General features: G+C 35.8%; 1 protein-coding gene across 1 annotated transcript in view; it reads right to left on the bottom strand.

Annotated features, from left to right (window-relative positions):
• Positions 1-25905, bottom strand: part of DPYD (dihydropyrimidine dehydrogenase) — a 945375-nt gene that overhangs the window by 664920 nt on the left and 254550 nt on the right. The window contains exons 7-8 of the mRNA XM_025289449.3: positions 16672-16753; positions 2942-3029 (exon numbers count right to left, since the gene is read on the bottom strand). Coding sequence (XP_025145234.1) covers positions 2942-3029; positions 16672-16753 — 170 coding nt within the window. The remainder of the gene's footprint in view (positions 1-2941; positions 3030-16671; positions 16754-25905) is intronic.

Raw genomic sequence — 25905 nt, 5'->3', positions numbered from 1 at the left:
TTAGACTAACACAGAATGAGACATAGTTACAAACATAGGTCTAAAATATGATATTCCCAATGACAGAAAGATAAAATACTCCATTATCATTATAACAAACGGGTTGAGTGCTAAGTTCTGAGTTTCTTTCTTGGCTATTACCTGCTTACTGATTTCTCTCAATTAAGGATTCTAGGTGTCAAATACAAATAATGATGCACATCAAGGGTGAGACTTCTATTTTTTCCCTCTCTATATATCTATCATCCTCCTTCTCTATAGGAATAGAAGTTTAATGGAGCACTATGTCCACTCAGCTAGAGGCTATATTTCCCTGCAACCTGTGCTGCCAGGTATGTTTATATTACTAGGGTATAGACAATAAGATAAAAACAGAAGTAACACGTGCAGTTTCTGGGTCATAAATTTAAGAGGAAAGGAACTCCCTTTCTTATTTCCAATTTTTGTTAGCAGGAATGTGGAAAGACTGGCCACCTAAGAACCAAAGAAAGAAGACACGTGTTGAGGATGGTTCACACTGTTAAACTGAGAGAGGACTAAACATATATCTTGTTTAGGTCTTTATTATTTTCCTTTCTTAAAGTGGCCAAACCTATATCCTAAGTGATATAGAATTCCTATTCCAAAATTTACTTCTCTATCCTGAGTAGGAAAAGGTAGGTAAACAAAGTGAGTGAAGTCGAATTACAATATAGAAGCATGGTGAATGAACAAAAGCATGAAAAGATGTGAGGCTGTCTAAGTAATAGGCTGTCAGATGGTAATAGAAAGGGCATAAATTCCCAACTTGGCAATCAAGAGTGTCAAGTAAGTACTTCCTGGAGAGCAAGGCTACTTGTCTCCTATACACAGAACACCACTCTCCTTTTTTTTTTTTTGACAAGATGAAACTTTCTTGTACATATTTCATACAAAATACTCAAAGAGAACATAACTGCATTCTACACATCACTACACTAAAATGTCAAAAGATTCACTTCTCAGCATGAAAATGCACAGAAACATAAATATGAAAGGACTTCACATTTTAAGTGCTTTATTCACACCTCAATGCAGAGTCAAATGGAGTTTTGTGAATGGGATGTAGCACTATCAAATAACATATGTAAGGGGACTTAATGGAATAAAAGAAAACTCTGAAACATTCCTGATTCTTGCAGATGGAAGATAGCACTTTATAACTGAAACCACTCAGACTTATAAAACTTTCAATTCTTCCCAATTTTGTTATAATTTGCTTCTTGAGCAGTTAATTTGGAGATGTTTCAGCATATCAGCTGTTTATTTGGCCCCTCTCTCTTCAGTACAGAGCTTCTTTGTGGACAAAATTCATAGAGATACATGAAACTGCATTAGCATATACAATTCCATATCTTTTACATACAACTGCTATAGGAAACTACAATGGCGAATTTCAAATAGCTATTTGAAAACATTGCCAATGTTTCAGACCTATTGCCTGACTAAATTTTTCATTTATTATTAACTAAACACATTTTCCGTGGAAAAGGAAATGCCAACCCACTCCAGTACTCTTGCCTGGGAAATCCCACGGAGAGAGGAGCCCTAGTGGGGCTACAGTCCACCATGTCACAAAGAGTTGCACACGACTTAGCAACTAAAGAACAACAAAACATAGTTTAATATGCATTTGATGAGAGTAAAAGCAACTTAATGATTCAATTTTGCTGGTATTGGTAGAATATATGTGAAAAAAATACTTTCCCTATTTCTTTATGTAAAATTTTCAGTACAAATGTAATATTGAAAAATAAAGCCAAAGTCAAGGGTAATTTTCTCTTTCCTGTTTTTATCTCACATAATTATTATACTTAAATAACCTAGAGAAATATTGATGACAATGGCAATCAAGTTTATGAAAGAAAGGAGGTTGAATAAAGACATTTAGGAGCTAGAAGGCAGTAAAAATTTGTTTGCCTCTTCCTAATTTTTCACCTAAGTAAAGGGAGTGACAAGATGGTTTTAAGACTTGCTATCAACTAACCAGTAAGGGAACACATACCATCTTGATAAAAATTTAGTAGGCAAAAAGCATTCCTGATGATTTTATTCTAGAAACATATGAAAAATGACAGCCCCAAAATAAATGTTACCTAGCATGTGATTACTTAAAGAGATGGAACAGTTTTTACCTCTGTGTAGGTTTACTAGACATTTATATTCAAAGAGAGTGAACTAGAGAGGAGATAGACAAACTAAAAGACCTGAGGATGCACTTACTCAGTTTATATGCCAATCACTGTTCATAATATGATCGTGCAAGAGAATAAATACAAAGTTCACAAGACAAAGAATAAATTATATCAACAGTGTGTTCACTTTGGTCTCAGTACAGAGTAAGGGAAAGGGGAACACGTTAGAAAACTCAATCTCCCTGGGATAGTTAGGCAAAATATGGAACCATAGGGCACATTGATTGACTTAGCAGTTGTACACTATGTGATATTCAGAACTGTGATCAAACATCTTTATAATTCAGCCAAATATGAAAAGTCTTTAGAAAATATCAAAAAAAAAAGAAAAAGAAAATGAGCCAATTCTATCTCTTAATATCAATTTAACTAATTTGTTTTATCATAAAGAGAAAGCTACAGCATCTAGATATTTCTAAGCCTGAATTCTGAGCTTCTGTGGCATGACCTGAAAACACTTTGCGTCTTAGATATTTACTGGTGATGAGAATACGGTGAGAGAATGGGAAGATAAAGACTGTCTTGTCCAAGTCAATCTATAATGAGGTGAGAAAGTGCAACTCATTATAAAATAGAAAATTTTCTTTGGCCATTCATTTCTATCTGCTCCTTTCTGAACAGACACAACTTCTATCATAAAAATGTCTGAAGGTAGTTATTCTTCTGAATACTGTCAGGAAGTAAAAAAAAAAATTATAAAGAAAAATATTTGAAAATAAGCTACTCACCTATCCCAATGAAAGCAGCTTTGTACCCTTCTTCTTTCAAAGTACTAAGAGTAATGTCATTCACTGAAAGGCTTTTACCACAAATTATCTGTAAAGAAAGATTTTGGTAATTAGATTTTGGCATTTGAATAATTAAAATCTTAATCTTTAACATCAAAAATAATCTAGCTTAATACACACATATATAATTCCATATATATATATGAAAATATTTTGTCTTTTAGTATATAGGCTTACATATATAAAATAGTATACAAATAGAACACTAACATATTCTACTTAATGGCTAAATGCATTTTTGCCTTTTAATTAAGTGGCAGAAGAAAAGTTAGCAATTTAAAATCAAGTCAGTAAATTTTCACAGGTTTCTCAGTATGTTCAAGGCACTATGTGCGGTATTTTAAAGAATAAAATGATAAATGAGAGTTTCAGCCTAATGTACAGAAATAAGTATAACAAACAACAGAGTGTGATCAGCATTATGTCTACAAGAATTCAGGGGACAGAGTGATTCGTTTTGGCTGGGGTCATACATGCAAGAAAAAAGAGAGGTAGTGGGATTTCAATAAAGCCTTTTTTTTTTTTTAATGAAGTATAGTTGATTTAAAATATTTGGTTTGTTTCAGGTGTACAGCAAAGTGATTTGGTTAAACATATATGTGTGTATATCTATATTTTTTTAAAAATTATTTTCCATTATATTTTAAGATACTGAATATAGTTCCCAGGCAATAAATCCCTTTTAAAAATCAATAGGATTTTGATAGTGGGCACTGTCCAGGGAGGATGAATAAAGTCAGGAGTCAGAGGTGGACACTCCTATTAAAAGTCACAATACATTGCTCAGTTCCCAGACATGAGCCAATTTTCAGATCTTGAACTTGCTGACTGAAGAGGTGGGCAGGTCGTGTAGAAAGAAACACCCTGCAACATCCTAGCAAATAAGTACTATAAAGATTCCTCTACTTCTTCAAAAGAAATTACGGCCATTTACCCATGTAACTGTATGCACACTGGGGAAGGGGGATAATCACACATTTTCAAGGACACTGGAAAAGTCTCTTCATTGACTTGATATCTGAGGAGTGGGGCCTACAGAGACAGGGTGAAAAATAGGCCTAGATAAAGTTCACAGTTGGCCTAAGTGGAGCACAGCTCCAGGTGTTATAGCAGGTAAATAACCAGGTATAAGCAGAGAAATGGGGGCAAGGGCCTAAACCACCCAATGTATAAGCAGCAGGAGTCCATAGACAGACAAAGTAAAGTAGGAGCCTTCAGACTGATAGGAAACAATATATTTAGGGTGATAAGAGTCCAAGTAGCAGGCAAAGAAAGGTAGGGAAAAGGGTGAATCTCCTGAATCCAAATGCAACCTTTTCTCCTTGGGCCCTCATTACCATAAGATTAGTCTAACAGATAAGAAGTAATCATTGTATAAGGACACCCTGAGGCCACGACACTTTTAACTCAAGCTACCTGGCAACAGAAATCCCTCCTTCCCCAGTGAATATTCCACCCCTTCATTTTTAGGCCCCTCATAAGTGGTTTGCCAAGGAAACCCGGTGGCAGCTCCTGAAGTGCCTGCTCACTCTCCCTCTGAGAGCGTATCCTTGCTTAAATAAACTTTCACTTCACTTTCTTAACCTCTCTGCTTCATCTCTGAATTCTTTCGCGATGAAGAAAGAACCTCAAATTCACTGGCAACCCAGGTAGTGGTTATCCCCAAGCCTCTAGGTGCATAACCAAAATGTTAAATGTGTGAGTAGAAGTAACCCCCACAATGGGTCTCTGGTCTGCAAAGTAAGAGCTATTATAGCTACAATAGTTGGGAAGGCCAGAAAACTTATGAAACCCTGGTCAAGAGACTAAATCAAACACAATATCATAGTCTGGAGTGGGTGGAATAGTGAGAGATGGTGGTGGTCTATGTCCTACTTCTGTTTCATTCCCCAGTCTGGCCCTGCTGAGACTAGATGATTCCTGGAGAATGTAAACTACTGCAGATTTGACCAAAGTGTAGTCCTGACTGCGGTGTCTATGGCAAATGTGGTATTACTGCAGATTAGGTAAGCCTACAGGTACACTGCACGTGGCCACTGATTTGGTGAATGCGTACTTTTCATCCTGTTGCTGTCGAAAAGGGATCGGAAACAGCTCACATCCATGAGAGAAACAAGAATATTCACTTACTGGTTTGCCTCAAGAATATGTCAATTATCTTCTGTAATAATATACATAATCTGAAACAACCTGGCCATACCATAGCATATCATTATGATCCCTTACATTGAAAACATCATGCAGACTGGACAACATAAGCAAGAAGTAGCTGGTATGCTGGAGACTTGAAGAAGCATACCCTCCAGAGGGCAGAAGATCAACCTCATGAAGATCAGGGACTAGCCACTTCAATGAGGTCTACTTGTCGGGTATCTGCCAATATATACTTCAAAAATAAAAGAATTTACTTTAATTTTGCACTCATTTACCATTATTAAATAAGGAAGCAAAATGTCTGGTAGGCTGCTTTGAGTTTTGAAGGAAATATGTTTCTAAAAACAAAAGTCTCTAAACTGATTCATAGTGGAAGAACAAAGTTTATCCATTAAAAAATAATTGCACCTAACCTGCATAGAGTACTTAACTAAGTGCAAAACTCTCTTCTAAGTACTGCAAAGAGGACTTTTTTGATCCTCACAGTAGTGTTATGAAGTGGGATCATCAGTGAAAATGGATGGGAATGGGTGGATTTAAGATGATTGCTGTAGCTACTACTGTGGGCAAGAATCCCTTAGAAAAAATGGAGTGGCCCTCATAGTCAACAAGAGAGTATGAAATGCAGTATTTGGGTGCAATCTCAAAAATGACAGAATGACCTTCATTTTACAAATGATGATACTAAGGGACAAAAAAGCTTTGACAACCTTTCTCAAAGTCAAATGTGTACTTTAATTGCAGAAGCAGCACATATAACAGCTACGCACTTAAGTCTATTGAGGTTAAAAGGAGAACGAAGGGCAGTGCAAGAACTATCCTCAGAAACACAGAACAACATATTGCATGTGGAGAACTACTGAAAATGTAGTGTTTCTGGAGTGTAAAGCGCAAAGAATAGAAAGAGAAAGTAAGGGGACTTGGAATATAAAATAGAGGGCACTTTTTTTTTTTTTTTTTTACTAAAATACTAGTTCTAATTTTATTATCAGATAGAGTAGCCATTTGAAAGTTTACAAGCAGGGGACAACCAAGGTGAGATTAGTAACTGGTATTTCAGAACTCTGGAATACATCAAATACCATGAAATAAACTGGACAATTAAACACATATTATTAAAAGTATTTTATACTAAGTATCTAATAGTGGGTATTACTATAACAGTTAGTGGAATTAGATGCTATTAAAAGTATTGCATAATGAATCTTTAGAATTGCAATTTGCTTTTCAAACAGTAGACTTTTTATTAAACTATTTCTGATCAGAAAGAATGATAAAAGTTCTACTGCTTATTTTTTTAATGATCTCAATCCCAATATATAGACATAAGAGAAGACATATAGACATCCCAATTATAAAGACATAAGTTTTCTTTTAGACATAAAAGAAAACTATAGGTCCAAATATTCAAAATAAAATTTTATTAACTTGAGTAAGTATACTGTTTCTAAAGCTGAGCAGTGGAATGCCCTGTCAATGGGTTTATCAATGGAATTGATGCTCATAATACTTGACTTTAGGTTTGGTTTAATTGTCTCAGCAAAAAATTTCAAGAAAGAGCCCCCTCTCTGAGGTGGTATTTGTGTGCCTGTGTGTGTGTTTATGTGTATGGGTGTGTGTAGTTTCGTAGGGGTGTTATGTGATTTATCAAAGGGGAATGAAAATATCCCAAATTTTCCACCCCGATAGAGTGAACATGCCCCTGAATATGTAACATACAAGAAGGATGCACAAACATTTTGCATTTCTCAGTCTGTTTACACCCTAGCAAGTTATAGTGTGAGACTGAGGAAGCAAAAAAGTTGAACTATACTTTCATGTATAGAAAACTACAAAGATAAGTAGCTTAACTCCCAGTGTTAATTTACTGGGACTAGGACCATCTGAGGTCAGGGACAGTGGCCGAGAGGAGTTACCCCACGTCCATCGTCACAGGTGGCTGCCGAGAGAAGCTACCCCACGTCCAAGGTCAGCGGCCAAAAGGAGCTACCCCGCTTCTGAGGTCAGGGGCGGTGGCCGAAAGGAGCTACCCTATGTCCAAAGAGAAGCAGCTGCATGGGCACAGGAGGACCAAGAGGAGCTACTCCATGTTAAGGTCAGGAGAGGTGACCTCCTCCAAGGTAAGGAGTAGAGGCTGCACTTTGCTGGACCAGCCATGAAGAGATATCCCATGTCCAAGGTAAGAGAAACCCAAGTAAGAAGGTAGGTGTTGCGAGAGAGCATCAGAGGGCAGACACACTGAAACCATAACCAGAGAAACCTAGCCATTCTGATCACACGGACCACAGGCATATCTAACTCAATGAAATTAAGCCATGCCATGTGGGGCCACCCAAGATGGACGGGTCATGGAGGAGAGGTCTGAGAGAATGTGGTCCACTGGAGAAGGGAATGGCAAACCACTTCAGTATTATTGCTTGAGAACCACATGAACAGTATGAAAAGGCAAAATGATAGGATACTGAAACAGGAACTCCCCAGGTTGGTAGGTGTCCAATATGCTACTGGAGATCAGTGGAGAAATAACTCCAGAAAGAATAAAGGGATGGAGCCAAAGCAAATAGCCGGTTGTGGATGTGACTGGTGATATAAGCAAGGTCCGATGCTGTAAAGAGCAATATTGCATAGGAACCTGGAAGGTTAGTCCATGAATCAAGACAAACTGGAAGTGGTCAAACAGGAGATGGCAAGAGTGAACGCTGACATTCTAGGAATCAGCAAACTAAAATGGACTGGGATGGGTATTCACCATAACTCAGATGACCATTATATCTACTACTGTGGGCAGGAATACCTTAGAAGAAATGGAGTAGCCATCATGGTCACAAAAGAGTCCGAAATGCAGTACTTGGATGCAATCTCAAAAACGACAGAATGATCTCTGTTCGTTACCAAGGGAAACCATTCATTATCACAGTAATCCAAGTCTGTGCCCCAACCAGTAATGCTAAAGAAGCTGAAGTTAAATGGTTCTATGAAGACCTACAAGACCTTTTAGAACTAACACCCAAAAAAGATGTCCTTTTCATTATAGGGAACTGGAATGCAAAAGTAGGAAGTCAAGAAACAGCTGGGGTAACAGGCAAATTTGGCCTTGGAATACAGAATGAAGCAGGGCAAAGGCTAATAGAGTTATGACAAGAGAACTCATTGGTCACAGCAAACACCCTCTTCCAACAACACAAGAGAAGACTCTTCACATGGACATCATCAGATGGTCAACACTGAAATCAGATTGATTATATTAAAAACAAGACCGGGAGCTGACTTTGGCTCAGATCATGAACTCCTTATTGCCAAATTCAGACTTAAATTAAGAAAGTAGGGAAAACCTACTAGACCAATCAGGTAACTTAAATCAAATCCCTTATGATTATACAGTGGAAGTGAGAAATAGATTTAAGGGACTAGATCTGATAGATAGAGTGCCTGATGAACTATGGACAGAGGGTCGAGACATTGCACAGGAGACAGGGATCAAGACCATCCCCATGGAAAAGAAATGCAAAAAAGCAAAATGGCTGTCTGGGGAGGCCTTACAAATAGCTGTGAAAAGAAGAGAAGCAAAAGCAAAAGAGAAAAGGAAAGATAAAAGCATCTGAATGCAGAGTTCCAAAGAATAGTAAGAAGAGATAAGAAAGCCTTCCTCAGGGATCAATGCAAAGAAATATAGGAAAACAACAGAATGGGAAAGACTAGAGATCTCTTCAAGAAAATTAGAGATACCAAGGGAACATTTCATGCAAAGATGAGCTCGATAAAGGACAGAAACGGTATAGACCTAACAGAAGCAGAAGATATTAAGAAGAGGTGGCAAGAATACACAGAAGAACTGTACAAAAAAGATCTTCATGACCAAGAAATCAAGATGGTGTGATCATTCACCTAAGCCAGACATCCTGGAATGTGAAGTCAAGTGGGCCTTAGAAAGCATCACTATGAACAAAGCTAGTGGAGATGATAGAATTCCAGCTGAGCTATTTCAAATCCTGAAAGATGATGCTGTGAAAGTGCTGCACTCAGTATGCCAGCAAATTTGGAAAACTCAGCAGTGACCACAGGACTGGAAAAGGTCAGTTTTCATTCCAATCCCAAAGAAAGGCAATGCCAAAGAATGCGAAAACTACCACACAATTGCACTCATCTCACACACTAGTAAAGCAATGCTCAAAATTCTCCAAGCCAGGCCGCAGCAATACGTGAACCATGAACTTCCTGATGTTCAAGCTGGATTTAGAAAAGGAAGAGGAACCAGAGTTCAAATTTCCAACATCCGCTGGACCATTGAAAAAGTAAAAGAGTTCCAGAAAAACATCTATTTCTGCTTTATTGACTATGCCAAAGCCTTTGACTGTGTGGATCACAATAAACTGTGGAAAATTCTGAAAGAGATGGGAATACCAGACCACCTGACCTGCCTCTTGAGAAACGTAGATGCATGTCAGGAAGCAACAGCTGGAATTGGACATGGAACAACAGACTGGTTTCAAACAGGAAAAAGAGTACGTCAAGGCTGTATATTATCCCCCTGCTTATTTAACTTATACACAGAGTACATCACGAGAAACTCTGGGCTGGAAGAAGCACAAGCTGGAATCAAGATTGCCGGGAGAAATATCAATAACCTGATATACAGATGACACCACCCTTATGGCAGAAAATGAAGAGGAACTAAAAAGTCTCTTGATGAAAGTGAAGAGGAGAGGGAAAAGGTTGCCTTAAGTTCATCATTCAGAAAACTAAGATCATGGCATCTGGTCCCATCACTTCATGGCAAATGGATGGGGAAACAGTGGAAACAGTGGCTGACTTTATTTTTGGGGGTCCAAAATCACTGAAGATGGTGATTGCAGCCATGAAAATAAAAGACGCTTACTCCTTGGAAGGAAAGTTATGATCATCTTAGATAGCATATTAAAAAGCAGACATTACTTTGCCAACAAAGGTCCGTCTAGTCAAGGCTATGGTTTTTCCAGTGGTCATGTATGGATGCGAGAGTTGGACTGTGAAGAAATCTGAGTGCCGAAGAATTGATGTTTTTGAACTGTGGTGTTGGAGGAGACTCCTAAGAGTCTCTTGTACTGCAAGGAGATCCAACCAGTGCATCCTAAAGAGACCAGTACTGGGTGTTCATTGGAAGGACTGATGCTAAAGCTGAAACTCCAGTACTTTGGCCACCTCATGGAAAGAGTTGATTCATTGGAAAAGACCCTGATTCTAGGTGGGATTGGGACAGGAGGAGAAGGGGACTACAGAGGATGAGATGGCTGGATGGTACCACCGACTCAATGGACGTGAGTTTGGGTAAACTCAGGGAGATGGTGATGGACAGGGAGGCCTGGCGTGCTGGGATTCATGGGCTTGCAAAGAGTCAGACATGACTGAGCGACTGATCTGAGCTGAACTGAACTGAGGACCATTAAGACCTTACTTACTGTGGATAGACATGGAAAAGGGGCGGATAACCATCATTGTGAAGTAAGTAGCCCCATTGTACAAATGAGAACAAAGCAATAATAATTAGTGGAGTGACAAGCACAAGGACTCTTCCCTGTCTATGCTGGGGAACATGGTCAAATTTCCCTTTTCTAAAAGCCTTAAACCCTCAAATATTTGTCATTAAATCAATACTTATTCTCAGGAAGAGCAAGGAGACACATTCTCCGACGAAAGTTAAAATTTTGCTTGTATTATATCTTTGGAAATTGGATCAAGATGTGTAAAACTTAACTAAGATTAGTATTACATGACAACTACAGAGATCAAAACCATTCTGTGGCTGATGTAACTGTGAAGTCCTAACATTACTTGTTAGATATATACATATGATGTTAGCAAAGTCACATTAGGGGCATTTTGTTTGTGTTTTTGCTCCTTTACCCCTGTATTTTTTATACATTTATTATTTTTTCATCATGATTTTATTAGATATATATTTTAGAACTTATTATACCTTCCTCCAATGGCTTTAGCAATATATGCCTGAGTACTCAAACATCCCAGCTAAATTCAGAATAAAATTCACTTCACATTAAGCTTAGTGTAAGCTGTTTTGTTGTTCAGTCGTAAAGTTGTGTCCGACTCTGTGACCCCATGGACTGCAGCACATTACTCCCTTTTTTCTCCATTATCTCCCACAGTTTGTTCAATTTCACGTCCATTGAGTCATGATGCTACCTAACCATCTCATCCTCTGTCGCCCTTTTCTTTCAATCTTTCCCAGCATCAGTGTGTTTTCCAATGAGTCTTCTTTTCGCATCAGGTGGCCAAAAGCGAAAAAGCTCCAATAAGGAGCTTCAGCTTCAGCATCAGTCCTTCCAATGAATATTCAGGGTTGATTTCCTTTAGGAGTGACTGGTTTGATTTCCTTTCAGTCCAAGGAACGCTCAAGAATCTTCTCCAGCACCACAACTAGTAATAATTTCTCGGTGCCCAGCCTACTTTACGGTCCAACTCTCACATCAGTATATGGCTACTGGAAAAACAATGTCATTGCTTTTTAATACACTGTCTATGTTTGTCATAACTTTTCTTCCAAGGAGCAAGTGTCTTTTAACTTAATGACTTCATTCACCATCTGTAGTGATTTTGGAGCCCAAGAAAATAAAATCTGTCACTGCTTCCACTTTTTCCTTCTATTTGCCATGGGAATGGGACAGGGTACCATGATCTTAGTTTTTTAATGCTGAGTTTCAAGCCAGCTAAAGTATAAGAATTATCACTATTTGACTAGAGGATTGAATATAATAAGCCCTGAGCCAAAGTTCCACCTAATATTCTGAGACCTGAAAAAATTTTCTTTATAAAACTGTATAGTATGTCCTCATATGTATAATGTTTTTAATATAGGATTAAGGTTTACAACATATTTGCCATGGAATTCTTTTTTGATATGAACTATGTGTTACCTGTTATTTAAAAAAAATAAAGATAACAATGTACATGCTCTTCACATTTTTCTGATACAAAATTTGGCTAAATAGACCAAGTATTTCCAGAATCTCTAACATATAAAAAAGATAAAATAATTTAAAAAATAAATTCAGCTCTCTTTGGAAACAAAATTATTGTGTTGGCTATGAATGCATATAGGTTCTCAGCTTCCAGTAGAGATAAGACATGACTTTATATTAGTTGTCAGTAACAAGCTATAATGACGGAAATGTTTGCTTCAAATAAATACAATGACAAATATGATGTAGAGAATTTACCAAGAGGTATAGTAGACATTTTTACTCAAATTATGAAGACAACTTCTTAAAAATTTAGCTTAATCAAAATAGAATTCTATGAAAATATTGAGAAATGACAAATATACATATTTTACACATATTTAGAAAAATTAAAATCTTTATGCAAATTTACATTTTTAGAATTTACAAAATAATTAGAAATATTATAAAGACTATAAAAGGAGTATATTTATATCTACCTAAATTCTGAATTGCAAGACAAACAAAAAAAGAGCATTCAGTCACAAAGATTAGTAACATTTTCAGACACAATTACAACAGAAGACTTTGCTAAAGTCCACCTAGGGTGAAATAACTGACAGTGTTTTATAATGACCTTTTATTTTAAAATAAAGAGCTTTACAAAAATGTAACAGCTTAGATGCTATTTCTTCCGAAGAATATTTCTTTATTACACTAGGAATGATCTTTTGCTGTGTAATCAGTTGAGAATATACTTGACAAGTTAAACATACTATATCCTGCTGATAGTAAAGTAAAAAAAATGTGAATTCTATCACAAGAATACAGAAGCACATAAAAATATTATCCTAAAAGCTGTTTTAAAAGGGAAAAACAAAACTGAATAATAATGCCAAAGAAAACATGTGGATGCTGATAAGAGTTTATTCAAGGGAAGTTATAAACTTTTAATGGTTTACCTACTCAACCTAGAAAGATAAAAATTAAATAGGAATGCAATTAAAAAGGTTAAGAAAGAATAACAAATAAGGGTAAGGATAGCAGGGGGGAAAAATAAAGATAGAGTCAGCAATTAATGAAGAAGGAAACATAAAAACCTGAGACTTGTTTTTTACAAAGAATACATTAATTAGAGGAACCACTATCTAGTCATATCAAAAAATGTTAACACACAATATATAAGTATTAAAATGTGAAAGTAAACACCATCACAGGTACAGATGTGGTATTTTACTGCATATTGAAATAGTATGGTAAATCTATGCTAATTAATTCAAAAGTCTCAATGAAACAGAAATTTTATCTAGAAAAATATATATTGACCAAATTAGCATGAGAATAAAATAGGTGGAGGGACTATGAAAAAAGTTTTTCAAAAGTCAATTTTCTCTTTCTTACAAAACACTCTGAGATAGCATAAGGATAAAAATTTAAAATTTAGCAAAAACATAAGAATCAAGACAATATTTTTACCAATAATAAAATAATTAAATGCTTCGAAGTTAATTTTTATAAAGTTAGCATAACTCTATAACCAAAATCTATAAAATAACCCCAAATCACAAATATAACAAAAAATCAAAATGAAGACTTTCAGTAGCTCTGAAACTCTACAAAGAAAGCAACAGAATCTGACTATTCTCTGTTGTATTACCAATTTTAATATTCAGTATATAAAGAAGTGAATGCAAAAGAAAATTTTTTTAAAACTCATAAAACAAATCTAGTTCTAGATGTACATATATAATAAAACATGATGCAAAATATATATTTCAGAAATGCAAAAATGAATATAACTCAATTTAAATGGGCAGTTAAAAATTTTAATATGCTTTTTTCATTAAAAAAATAACTACAGAAATGTTACTATTATATTAATAAATCTAGAAAAAGAAAATATTTATTCAGTATGATAAAAATGTTATTTCATAGGTCTGAAAAGATGCCATGTATTATCACATTTACAACATACTAGAAATTCCAGACAATGAAACAGTGGAATAAAAAAGTATATATATATATATATATATATATGTACATGTACATTGTATGTATGTATACATACATACAATGTACATATATATAATATACATACATACATACAATGTACAAATATAGTTTTATTGTGACACAATCTTTGTGTTTAAAATAAATCTTTCAGTTTAAAATAAATAAGAACTAATCTATCAGCTATAGATAAGAAATAAGTTGAAATTACTCAATAAGAAATTTAGAAGAACATAGTTGGGAGGGAAGATAATTAATTATGCTAAGCTTAGATATGATGAATGTATGTTATTTGGATGATAAATATGCTCATTAAACTACTAAGAATACAGAACTGGAGTTCAAAAGAAAGATGGTACTAGAAGAATCCTTAGTATATAACTTGGCCAAAGTACATTCTTAATAATTTTATCAAATAATTGAAACAAATCTAATAGAGAGAAAAAAACAGGTAATATCCAAGATAATGCTAGATCATGAAAGCTAAAAATACATACATACATATATAGATACATGTACATACATGCACAGTTACATACATACATATAAGAATATATCACACGCTGCCCAGGAGCCAAAGAGAATAAATCCAGAGAAAAATCCACTTCATTGCCAGTAAATTATTGTTGACTTTAAAATATAGTGTTAGCTGAGAGGTAAAAACATGAAGCAGGTTATAAGAAGAATGTGGTGATGAGGAAAAGTGGTAACAAGAGTAGACCATTTTTTAAAAGATATATCCTTTCATGGGTAATTTTGATAAGTCATAAAAGATGAAAGTACTTCATCAGTGGATGCCAGTCCTCAAAGCTGAAAACGAATCTTGTTACTGTCTCTCTTCAGAATTGTACATAGAATTTATTGTTTACAAAGCAAGTTTGAATACTTCATTTCCTTCAAATTTTAAAACAACCTGAGTGATGGACAAGATAGTATTAACCTCCTCAATTCAGGTTCTAATTATTTCTTGATAATATAATAAATTCATAGGGTTTAAAATTCAAATGTACAAAATGATGATAAATGACTTCCTACACCTTCCCAAAGGCAATCTACACTACTGGATTATTACACATGTCCAGAGCACATATATGTTAGGGCATATATAAGCAGATATGTTTAAAAAAGTGGTAACAGATACTTTTCCCTTTGAACAAATACTGACCAAGGTGAAGGACATTAATTGACTTCATCAAGGTTATCTGACTATAAAATTAGGAAGAGACAAAACTGCAGCTGAAATGTACATTTTCTGGCACTCAGTGCACTGACTACTACTATGTCACCATGTCCCGATGAGTTTCCTAGTAAGAGTAATGGGTATGCCCTACTTTATGCAACATATCCAGTAAGGTAGAAATTGAATGCAATTTTATAATTATTTATAGGATGAATTTAGATGTGTCTTAAATTAATTTTTGATTTATCTTCAATTTCAAGTATCACCTAATATATTACTTTGAGGTCTCAATAATCATTTCCTTACTTAATGAGATTCAGGTAAGAACTTGCATTCAAAATGAAAGACATTTAAAGAACTTTTCAGGATATATTTATTTGAAGCAAGTAATCACCCTTAAATCTATTTTGAGCATTATTTTGAACAGTTTTCATAAAGGTGTGCACATTTGTATTTCATATTTGCCAGAACAGTTTTTCTTTGGTGATTGTATACACATTTCATCACCTACCACTGCCAAATAAAATTAATTATAAGTATAAAAATGCAAAATATTGTTATGAGTGTTTTTCTTTTTACTGGCTATTTAAATTTATATTTCTAAATGCAAGAATCATGAATAGTTTGCTAACCACTTTTCAAAAGTTTTTATATGTACTTACAACAATGTATTATGTAATTTACAATATTCCATTAATCTATGATTTTGTATCCGTCATGGAAAGGAAAAAGTTTTGAAAAAAAAATAGCAATAAATTTAGGTGAAGAGCCAGAATATATTCTTAAACATAATACAAAAGAATGGAAATATCTAAAGCTATATCTAAAAGTAAAATGTATTGAGTTTTGATCATCTTTAAAAGAACAACACAATATTTATTTCACAAAACAAAAATACTGAATTGTTGCTTTCTACCTTGCTGAATTGCTGTTTATATTGAAAAAGGATTATGACGTTAACACTACTGACATTATGCATATAGTAAATAAAATAAACCTCTGTAAGAAATTTTGTCCCAAATTGTGTAATACAAATGTTTCCAAGTTCACATAACTTCCACAAAAAAAAAAAAAAAAAAAAGTGATTAAAGAATCCAAATCCTTCTATTAGCTGCACTGAACCCCTAAAGCAATTTAGGAATTTGTTTCTTACAGACAATTAATCACATGCAGGCGTGCCAGATGAGAACTATTGATTGCCCTTTTCCAGGCTAGTGGCATTCAGACAGTAGACAGACAAATGCCCTAAGCAAGGAGAAGCATCTTTCTGCTTCTGCCTGGTGTAGCTTTTAATTGTTCTTTCCTAAAGTGTGTGACATTTTGCTGTTAATCTTCAATACAGAGCTTATTCCTTTCTTTTAAAGCAATACATAAATGTTATGTTTTTCACTTACCTTTACACCAAGGTCTTTCATAAGCTCAATCTCAAAATTTACTACATCATATGGTAGCCGGAACTGAGGGATTTCAGAGGTACTAAAAAAAAGAGAGAGAAACATTTGTGGAAAAATCAGCAGTTTAAAAAATGCAACATGTGTTACTGATCAGTATTAAAGGAATAAGTATTTCTTCTAAGGGTATTTTCATAATGTATAAGATGCATGTGAGGAAATACACATTTTTATATGCATGACAAAATATGAATGCATTATTATAGAAACAGAAATTTATGAAAAAATAAAAACAATGAAAAACAAATACTTAGTAGAGAATCAAAAGCAATTCCTATACATTTAAGTATATCACAATATTTAGTTGATCTATTTACTAGCAATTCCATAAATGTCTTAAGAGAACAATATCTTAAAAAATAAAAAATTATTTGAAAGTATACAGTTTTTGATATGTACATCATACATATATACATAGGTATTCAATAACTATATAGAAAAGTATATATATTTTCTATATAATTATAGAACATGTATGTATGCGTGTGTGATATGCACACTAAAAACTGTATACTTGTATATAGGAAAAACTATATTGCAAAGCAAAAGAGTTCCAGAAAAACATATACTTCTGCTTCACCGATTAAGCTAAAGTCTTTGACTGTGTGGGTCTCACAACAAACTGTGGACAATTCTTAAAGAGATGGGAATATCAAACCACCTGACTTGCTTCCTGAGAAACATACATGCAGGTCAAGAAGTAACAGTTAGAAAGAGATATGGAACAATGAACTACTTCAAAATTCAGAACGGGGTATGTCAAGGCTATATATTACCACCCTGCTTATTTAACACATATGCAGAGTACACGTGAAATGCTGGGCTGGATGAAGCTCAAGCTGGGATCAAGATTGCCAGGAGAAATATCAATAACCTCAGATATGCAGATGACACCACCCTTATGGCAGAAAGCAAAGAAGAACCTGATAAAGAGTTCTCTTCATCAAAGAGCCTCTTGATAAAGGTGAAAGAGGAGAGTGAAAAAGCTGGCTTAAAAACAACTTTCAAAAAACTAAGATCATAGCATCTGGTCCTATCATTCATGGCAAATACATGGGAAACAATGGAAACAGTGACAGACTTTATTTTCTTGGGCTCCAAAATCATTGCAGACAGAGACTACATCCATGAAATTAAAAGACACTTGTTCCTTGGAAGATAAGCTATGACAAACCTAATTCAGTTCAGTTCAGTCGCTCAGTCGTGTCCGATTCTTTGCGACCCCATGAATTGCAGCACGCCGGGCCTCCCTGTCCATTACCAACTCTCGGAGCTCACTCAAACACATGTCCATCGAGTTGGTGATGCCATCAAGCCATCTCATCCTCTGTCATCCCCTTTTCCTCCTGCCCCCAATCCCTCGTAGCATCAGGGTCTTTTACAATGAGTCAACTCTTCACATCAGGTGGCCAAAGTATTGGAGTTTCAGCTTCAGCATCAGTCCTTCCAATGAACACCCAGGACTGATCTCCTTTAGGAGAGGCTGGTTGGATCTCCTTGCAGTCCAAGGGACTCTCAAGAGTCTTCTCCAACACCACAGTTCAAAAGCATCAATTCTTCGGCATTCAGCTTTCTTCACATTCCAACTCTCACATCCATACATGACCACTAGAAAAACCATAGCCTTGACTAGACGGATCTTTGTTGCAAAGTAATATCTCTGCTTTTTAATATGCTGTCTAGGTTGGTCATAACTTTCTTTCCAAGGAGTAAGTGTCTTTTAATTTCATGGCTGCAGTCACCATCTGCAGTGATTTTGGAGCCCAGAAAAATAAAGTCAGTTTCCACTGTTTTCCCATCTATTTCCCATGAAGTGATGGGACTGGATGCCATGATCTTCGTTTTCTGAATGTTGAGCTATAAGCCAACTTTTTCACTCTCCTCTTTCACCTTCATCAAGAGGCTTTTTAGTTCCTCTTCACTTTCTGCCATAAGGGTGGTGTTATCTGCATATCTGAGGTTATTGATATTTCTCCCAGTAATCTTGATTCCAGCTTGTGCTTCTTCCAGCCCAGTGTTTCTCATGATGTACTCTGCGTATAAGTTAAATAAGCAGAGTGACAATATACAGCCTTGACGTACTCCTTTTCCTATTCAGAACCAGTCTGTTGTTCCATGTCCAGTTCTAACTGTTGCTTCCTGACCTGCATACAGATTTCTCAAGAGGCAGGTCAGGTGGTCTGGTATTCCTATCTCTTTCAGAATTTTCCACAGTTTATTGTGATCCACACAGTCAAAGGTTTTGGCATAGTCAATAAAGCAGAAATAGATGTTTTTCTGGAACTCTCTTGCTTTTTCCATGATCCAGCAGATGTTGGCAATTTGATCTCTGGTTCCTCTGCCTTTTCTAAAATCAGCTTGAACATCTGGAAGTTCACAGTTCACGTATTGCTGAAGCCTGGCTTGGAGAATTTTGAGCATTACTTTACTAGAATGTGAGATGAGTGCAATTGTGTGGTAGTTTGAGCATTCTTTGGCATTGTCTTTCTTTGGGATTGAAATGAAAACTGACCTTTTCCAGTCCTGTGGCCACTGCTGAGTTTTCCAAATTTGCTGGCATATTGAGTGCAGCACTTTCACAGCATCATTTTTCAGGATTTGAAATAGCTCCACTGGAACTCCTTCACCTCCACTAGCTTTGTTCATAGTGATGCTTTCTAAGGCCCACTTGACTTCACATTCCAGGATGTCTGGCTCTAGGTGAGTAATCAAACCATCATGATTATCTGGGTCATGAAGCTCTTTTTTGTACGGTTCTCCTATGTATTCTTGCCACCTCTTCTTAATATCTTCTGCTTCTTTTAGGCCCATATCATTTCTGTCCTTTATCGAGCCCAGCTTTGTATGAAATGTTCCCTTGGTATCTCTAATTTTCTTGAAGAGATCTCTAGTCTTTCCCATTCTGTGGTTTTCCTCTATTTCTTTGCATTGATCACTGAGGAAAGCTTTCTTATCTATCCTTGCTATTCTTTGGAATTCTGCATTCAGATGCTTATATCTTTCCTTTTTTCCTTTGCTTTCGCTTCTCTTCTTTTCACAGCTATTTGTAAGGCCTCCCCAGACAGCCATTTTGCTTTTTTGCATTTCTTTTCCATGGGGATGATCTTGATCCATGTCTCCTGTACAATGTCATGAACCTCCATCCATAGCTCATCAGACACTCTGTCTATCAGATCTTGTCCCTTAAATCTATTTCTCACTCCCACACTATAATCATAAGGGAATTCATTTAGGTCATACCTGAATGGTCTAGTGGTTTTCCCTACTTTCTTCAATTTAAGTCTGAATTGGCAAAAAGTTGTTCATTAACTGAGCCACAGTCATCTCCCGGTCTTCTTTTTGCTGACTGTATAGAGCTTCTCCATTTTGGCTGCAAAAAATATAATCAATCTGATTTTGGTGTTGACCATCTGGTGATGTCCATGTGTAGAATCTTCTCTTGTGTTGTTGAAAGAGACAGCATATTAAAAAGCAGAGACATCACTTGAATGGCAAAGGTTTGTATAGTCAACGCTGGCTTTTCCAGTAGTCATGTATGGATCTGAGAATTGGACTGTAAAGAAGGCTGAGCACCAAAGAATTGATGCTTTTGAACAGTGGTGTTAGAGAAGACTCTTGAGAGTTCCTTGAACAGTAAGGAGATCCAGCCAGTCGATCCTAAAGGAAATCAACCCTAAATATTCATTGAAACGACTGATGCTGAAGCTGAAGCACCAATACTTTAGCTGCCTGATAAGAAGATTATACTCACTGGAAAAGACCTTGATTCTGGGAAAAACAGAGAATAGGAGGAGAAGGAGAGACAGTGGATGAGATGGTTGGATGGAATTACTGACTCAATAGACATGAGTTTGAGCAAACTCCAGGAGATAGTGAAGGACAAGGAAGCCTAGCATGCTGAAGTCCATGGGGTCGCAAACAGCCGGACATGGCTGAGTGACTTAAACAACCCACTACCAGAACATATGCTCCCATGAGAACAGGCACTTTGCTTTATTCACCGTTGTAACTCAATGGCCTAAGGTAATGACCAGCACATAGTAGGAGATAAATAAATAAAAAATGAAGGAAGGGATGAAATAAGGAAGGAAGGAAAATCGGGAGAGAGGGAGCTTACCCTCAAGACTGCACACTGAGAAAGGTGATATGAGGACAGAAGATGGAATTTAATTAGAATAGTTACATCTCAAGTTTGCTGTATTTATAAAGAAAACCTTTTATTCTATATGTTCTCTTTTAACAAGAAAGTTTCAAAAGAAACTTTCCTTGTGGCCACAAATCTTTTAACAGTCAGTCAGTGGGAGTGCACAGATATCCTGAAAAAAAAATTATTCTTTTATGTTCATGTTTCTTTCATCTAAATGGAATTAATTAAAAACAACCTCCTTCCCTTCTTTTTAAAGCACAATTCTCATACTTTGAAAAAACTTTGCTTTAGTTTATTATGATACAGGTACCACATTTTAAATTTGTGTTACATCACACATGTTCTCAAAATACTTTCTGCGAATAAAACTATTTCACCTAAACCCTATTTCTTTATTGTCAGTCAACATGAAATGCAATAGACATAGTGAAAACATAACATCTAAATTAGCTAAGGCAAAGGATGTTATTATTCTAATTACAATATTTAACAAAAAGTCATAATTCATGTATATTAATTTTATAATAGAAAACAATCAGAAAGTATACATATATATACATATACATGTATACATTTGTATGTAATACCACATTCATATAACTTTGTTATCATAATATCGAGTCCTTTAAACTTTTTTTTTTTTAAACTTTACATAACTGTATTAGTTTTGCCAAATATCAATATGAATCCGCCACAGGTATACATGTGTTCCCCATCCTGAACCCTCCTCCCTCCTCCCTCCCCATTCCATCCCTCTGGGTCGTCCCAGTGCACAAACTCACATACTGGTAGGGGAGAAGCCACAATTCAAGGAAAGCAAAACTGATTATTTTACAAATTTGTTGACACTATCGTGACACCATACAATAGGGATTAAGTCCTGGATAATTTTTACCCAACTTAGTGATGTTTTAAAAACTGGTTGTGATACTTGTGCACCAGGTTTAGAAGATTCTGTTTGGATGCAAAGGAAAAGGAAAGATAAAACTTGACATCACCTCTTTAAGCAATTGATTTCAAATACAAAGCTAATTTAATCTTTTTTAGCCACTTTGAAGATACAAGAGAATGAGAGGTATCTTTAAGTGAGAAAATAAATTAGTAGAAAAGTATTGCAGTGTGATTCTGGCTAAATTCCAGTGTCAGTTTTTATAATCTTGCAGCAGTGACACATGCTGCTACCATGGCACGATCCAAAGGAGACTGATTAAACACTTCATATTGTCCCTGGACTGCAAGGAGATCAAACCCATCAACCCTAAAGAAAATCAGTTCTGAATATTCATTGGAAGGACTGATGCTGAAGCTGAAGCTCCAATATTTTGGCCACCTGATATGCAGAACTGATTACTGGAAAAGATCTTAACACTCGGAAAGATGGAAGAAAGGAGGAGAAGGGGACAATAGAGGATGAGATGATTGGATGGCATCCCCGACTTGATGGACAGGAGTTTGAGACAGCTCCAGGAGATGGTGATGGACAGGGAAGACAGGTGTGATGCAGTCCATGGGGTTGCAAAGAGTCAGATACAGTCCATACAACAGTCCAGTTGCAAACAGTGGGACATGACTGAAGTGAACTGACCTGATTGTCCCTGGAGACTGGGAAGATTCAAAGGCAAAGGAAACAAAGTAAATCATAAAAGATATTTTTTTTACATGCTTGGTCATTACCCAGGGGAATCTGTCCCACTGAATATGTTTAGGAAATACATAGAAACACAAGTTTCATGTCAATTTATATTATTTAGAAGTGTATATCCTGCATAAAAAAATAGAGATGCTAACAACCACAAAAATCTTCTACCAAAATTGTCAACACAATAATTCACAAACAGGGATTGTTCCCTTTCAAGCTTCTTGTGCAAATGCAATTAAAGTGTAAAAAGATTATTTCTAGTCTATCAGATCAGATCAGTCGCTCAGTCGTGTCCGACTCTTTGTGACCCCATGAATCGCAGCACGCCAGACCTCCCTGTCCATCACCAACACCCGGAGTTCACTCAGACTCACGTCCATACAGCTACCCAATAATCAAGTTCATATTTTTTAAACTAGCTCACATATTCATTGACGTGTATATCTGAAAAAAAAGTACAGTGTATATATATATATATATATATATATATATATATATATATATTGCTAATAGATTATGTTTTTCCTAATTAATGAAGCTGTGGTAAAATGCCATTAAAAATAAAAGCCTAAATAATTCCAGCAAAATAATATGTTAGGTATTTTACTCTCCAGGAGAAAAATTTACAAAGTATGTGTGATACCTTAAAAGTCAACGTAGTGAAACATCAATACAGAAAAATAATTGCTTCTGAGATATCAGGATATTTATTCTTCAGTTTAAGCTTCATATCCTCTCTAAAGGGTCTTCATACTATGTGATATTTTTGCTTGATGATTTAGTCTAATAGTTTTATATTAATAATAGCTTACTTGCAGTTTAGCATATGTCATTATGAACATTATCAACCAATGTTGATATTTATGTATCTATTAATACATATTTACAGGTGCCATAAAATGTAAAAACAACATAAATTTTAGTCACAACTTGATTTAATTTATTCTCTGATTATTAAATATGACAAATCTGTTGCTTAAAAAATAGTTCAGTAGCCATCAAAATTTAAATGCTAAGTAAAACAACAGATATGCCAACTGGATATATTTTTATAATCAATGAGTTTCTTTTGCAAAAACACACTTAGGGAAAAAAAAATAAACTGAGTAATATTATCAAATTATCATGCAAATTCTTGCTCATTTTTACATCAAATGTTTTAAGGAATATCCAGTCCCTGCTTAAAATAAATTTAATTTTTTTATGATCCTAAATAAAATACATGTTACTATAAAGTTCCATTTATTTTATAATTTTTAGGATTATTTTCCATTATAGGATATTATACAATATTGAAATAAGTTCCCCGTGCTACACAGTAAATCATTGTTGCTTATTTATTTTAGGTAGAATAGTTTGTATCTACTAACCCCAAGCTCCTAATTTATTTCTCTCACCCTCGTTTTCCCCTCTGGTAACCATAAGTTTGTTTTCTATGTGAGTCTTGGTTTGTAAATAAGTTTATGTGAATTATTTTTAGGTTTCCATATAAGTGATATCATGTAATATTTGTCTCTTTCTGTCTGACTTACTTCACTTAGTGTGATAATCTTTAGGTCCAACCAAGTTACTGTGAATGCCAATATTTCATTCTTTTTATGGCTGAGTAATATTCCATTGTATGTATATTTACTGCACCTCCTTTATCCATTCATCTGTCAATGAAAACTTAGGTTGCTTCCATATCTTGGCTACTGTAAAGAGTGCTGCTATGAACACTAAGATGCATACTTTTTTGTCATATTAGACTTTTCATATTTTGTGGATATCTGTCCAGGGATGGAACTGAAGGATCATATGGCAGCTCTATTTTTAGTTTTCTAAGAAACCTCTATACTATTTTCCATAGTGGCTCCACCAAATTACATTCCAACCAAGAGTGTAGACCAGTTCTCTTTTCTTTACTACTTCTCCAGCATTTGTTATTTGTAGACTTCTGAAGGATGACCATTCTGACCAGTGTGAGGTTTGTCATTGTCGTTGTCGTTGTTGTTTTGATTTGCATTTCTCTAATGATTATGTGAGGAACCAGAGATCAAACTGCCAATATCTGCTGGATCATAGAAAAAGCAAGAGAGTTCCAGAAAAACATCTATTTCTGCTTTATTGACTATGCCAAAGCCTTTGACTGTGTGGATCACAATAAACTGTGGAAAATTCTGAAAGAGATAGGAATACCAGACCACCTGACCTGCCTCTTGAGAAATCTGTATGCAGGTCAGGAAGCAACAGTTAGAACTGGACATGGAACAACAGACTGGTTCCAAATAGGAAAAGGAGTACATTAAGGCTATATATTGTCACCCTGGTTATTTAATTCATACGCAGAGTACATAATGAGAAATGCTGGGCTGGAAGAAGCACAAGCTGGAATCAAGATTGCCGGGAGAAATATCAATAACTTCAGATATGCAGATGACACCACCCTTACAGCAGAAAGTGAAGAGGAACTAAAAAGCCTCTTGATGAAGGTGAAAGAAGAGAGTGAAAAAGTTGGCTTAAAGCTCAACATTCAGAAAATGAAGATCATGGCGTCCTGTCCTATCACTTCATGGGAAATAGATGGGGAAGCAGTGGAAACAGTGTCAGACTTGATTTTTGGGGGCTCCAAAATCACTGCAGATGGTGACTGCAGCCATGAAATTAAAAGACGCTTACTCCTGGGAAGAAAAGTTATGACCAATCTATATAGCATATTGAAAAGCAGAGACATTACTTTGCCAACAAAGGTCCATCTAGTCAAGGCTATGGTTTTTCCAGTGGTCATGTATGGATGTGAGAGTTGGACTGTGAAGAAGGCTGAGCGCTGAAGAATTGATGCTTTTGAACGGTGGTGTTGGAGAAGACTCTTGAGATTCTAATGGACTGCAAGGAGATCCAACCAGTCCATTGTAAAGAAGGTCAGTCCTGGGTGTTCTTTGGAAGGAATGATGCTGAAGCTGAAACTCCAATACTTTGGCCACCTCATTTGAAGAGTTGACTCGTTGGAAAAGACTCTGATGCTGGGAGGGATTGGGGGCAAGAGGAGAAGGGGACGACAGAGGATGAGATGGCTGGATGGCATAACCGACTCAGTGGATCTGAGTTTGAGTGAAGTCCAGGAGTTGGTGATGGACAGGGAGGCCTGGCGTGCAGCGATTCATGGGGTCACAAAGAGTGGGACACGACTGAGCAACTGAACTGAACTGGGTGATTATCAATGTTGAGCATCTTTACATGTGCCTATTGGCTTTCTGTATGTCTTTCTTAGAGAAATGTTTACTTAGGTCTTCTGCTCATTTTTTGATTGGGTTTTTTATTTTATTTTGACATTGAGTTGTACGAGCTGTTTTGGAAATTAAATTCTGTTGGTCATATTGTTTGCAAATAGTTTCTCCCATTCCACAGATTG

The sequence above is a fragment of the Bubalus bubalis genome, chromosome 6 (assembly GCF_019923935.1).
Source record: "Bubalus bubalis isolate 160015118507 breed Murrah chromosome 6, NDDB_SH_1, whole genome shotgun sequence".
Lineage (NCBI taxonomy): Eukaryota > Metazoa > Chordata > Mammalia > Artiodactyla > Bovidae > Bubalus > Bubalus bubalis.
This window is presented reverse-complemented; position numbering and strand designations above follow the sequence as displayed.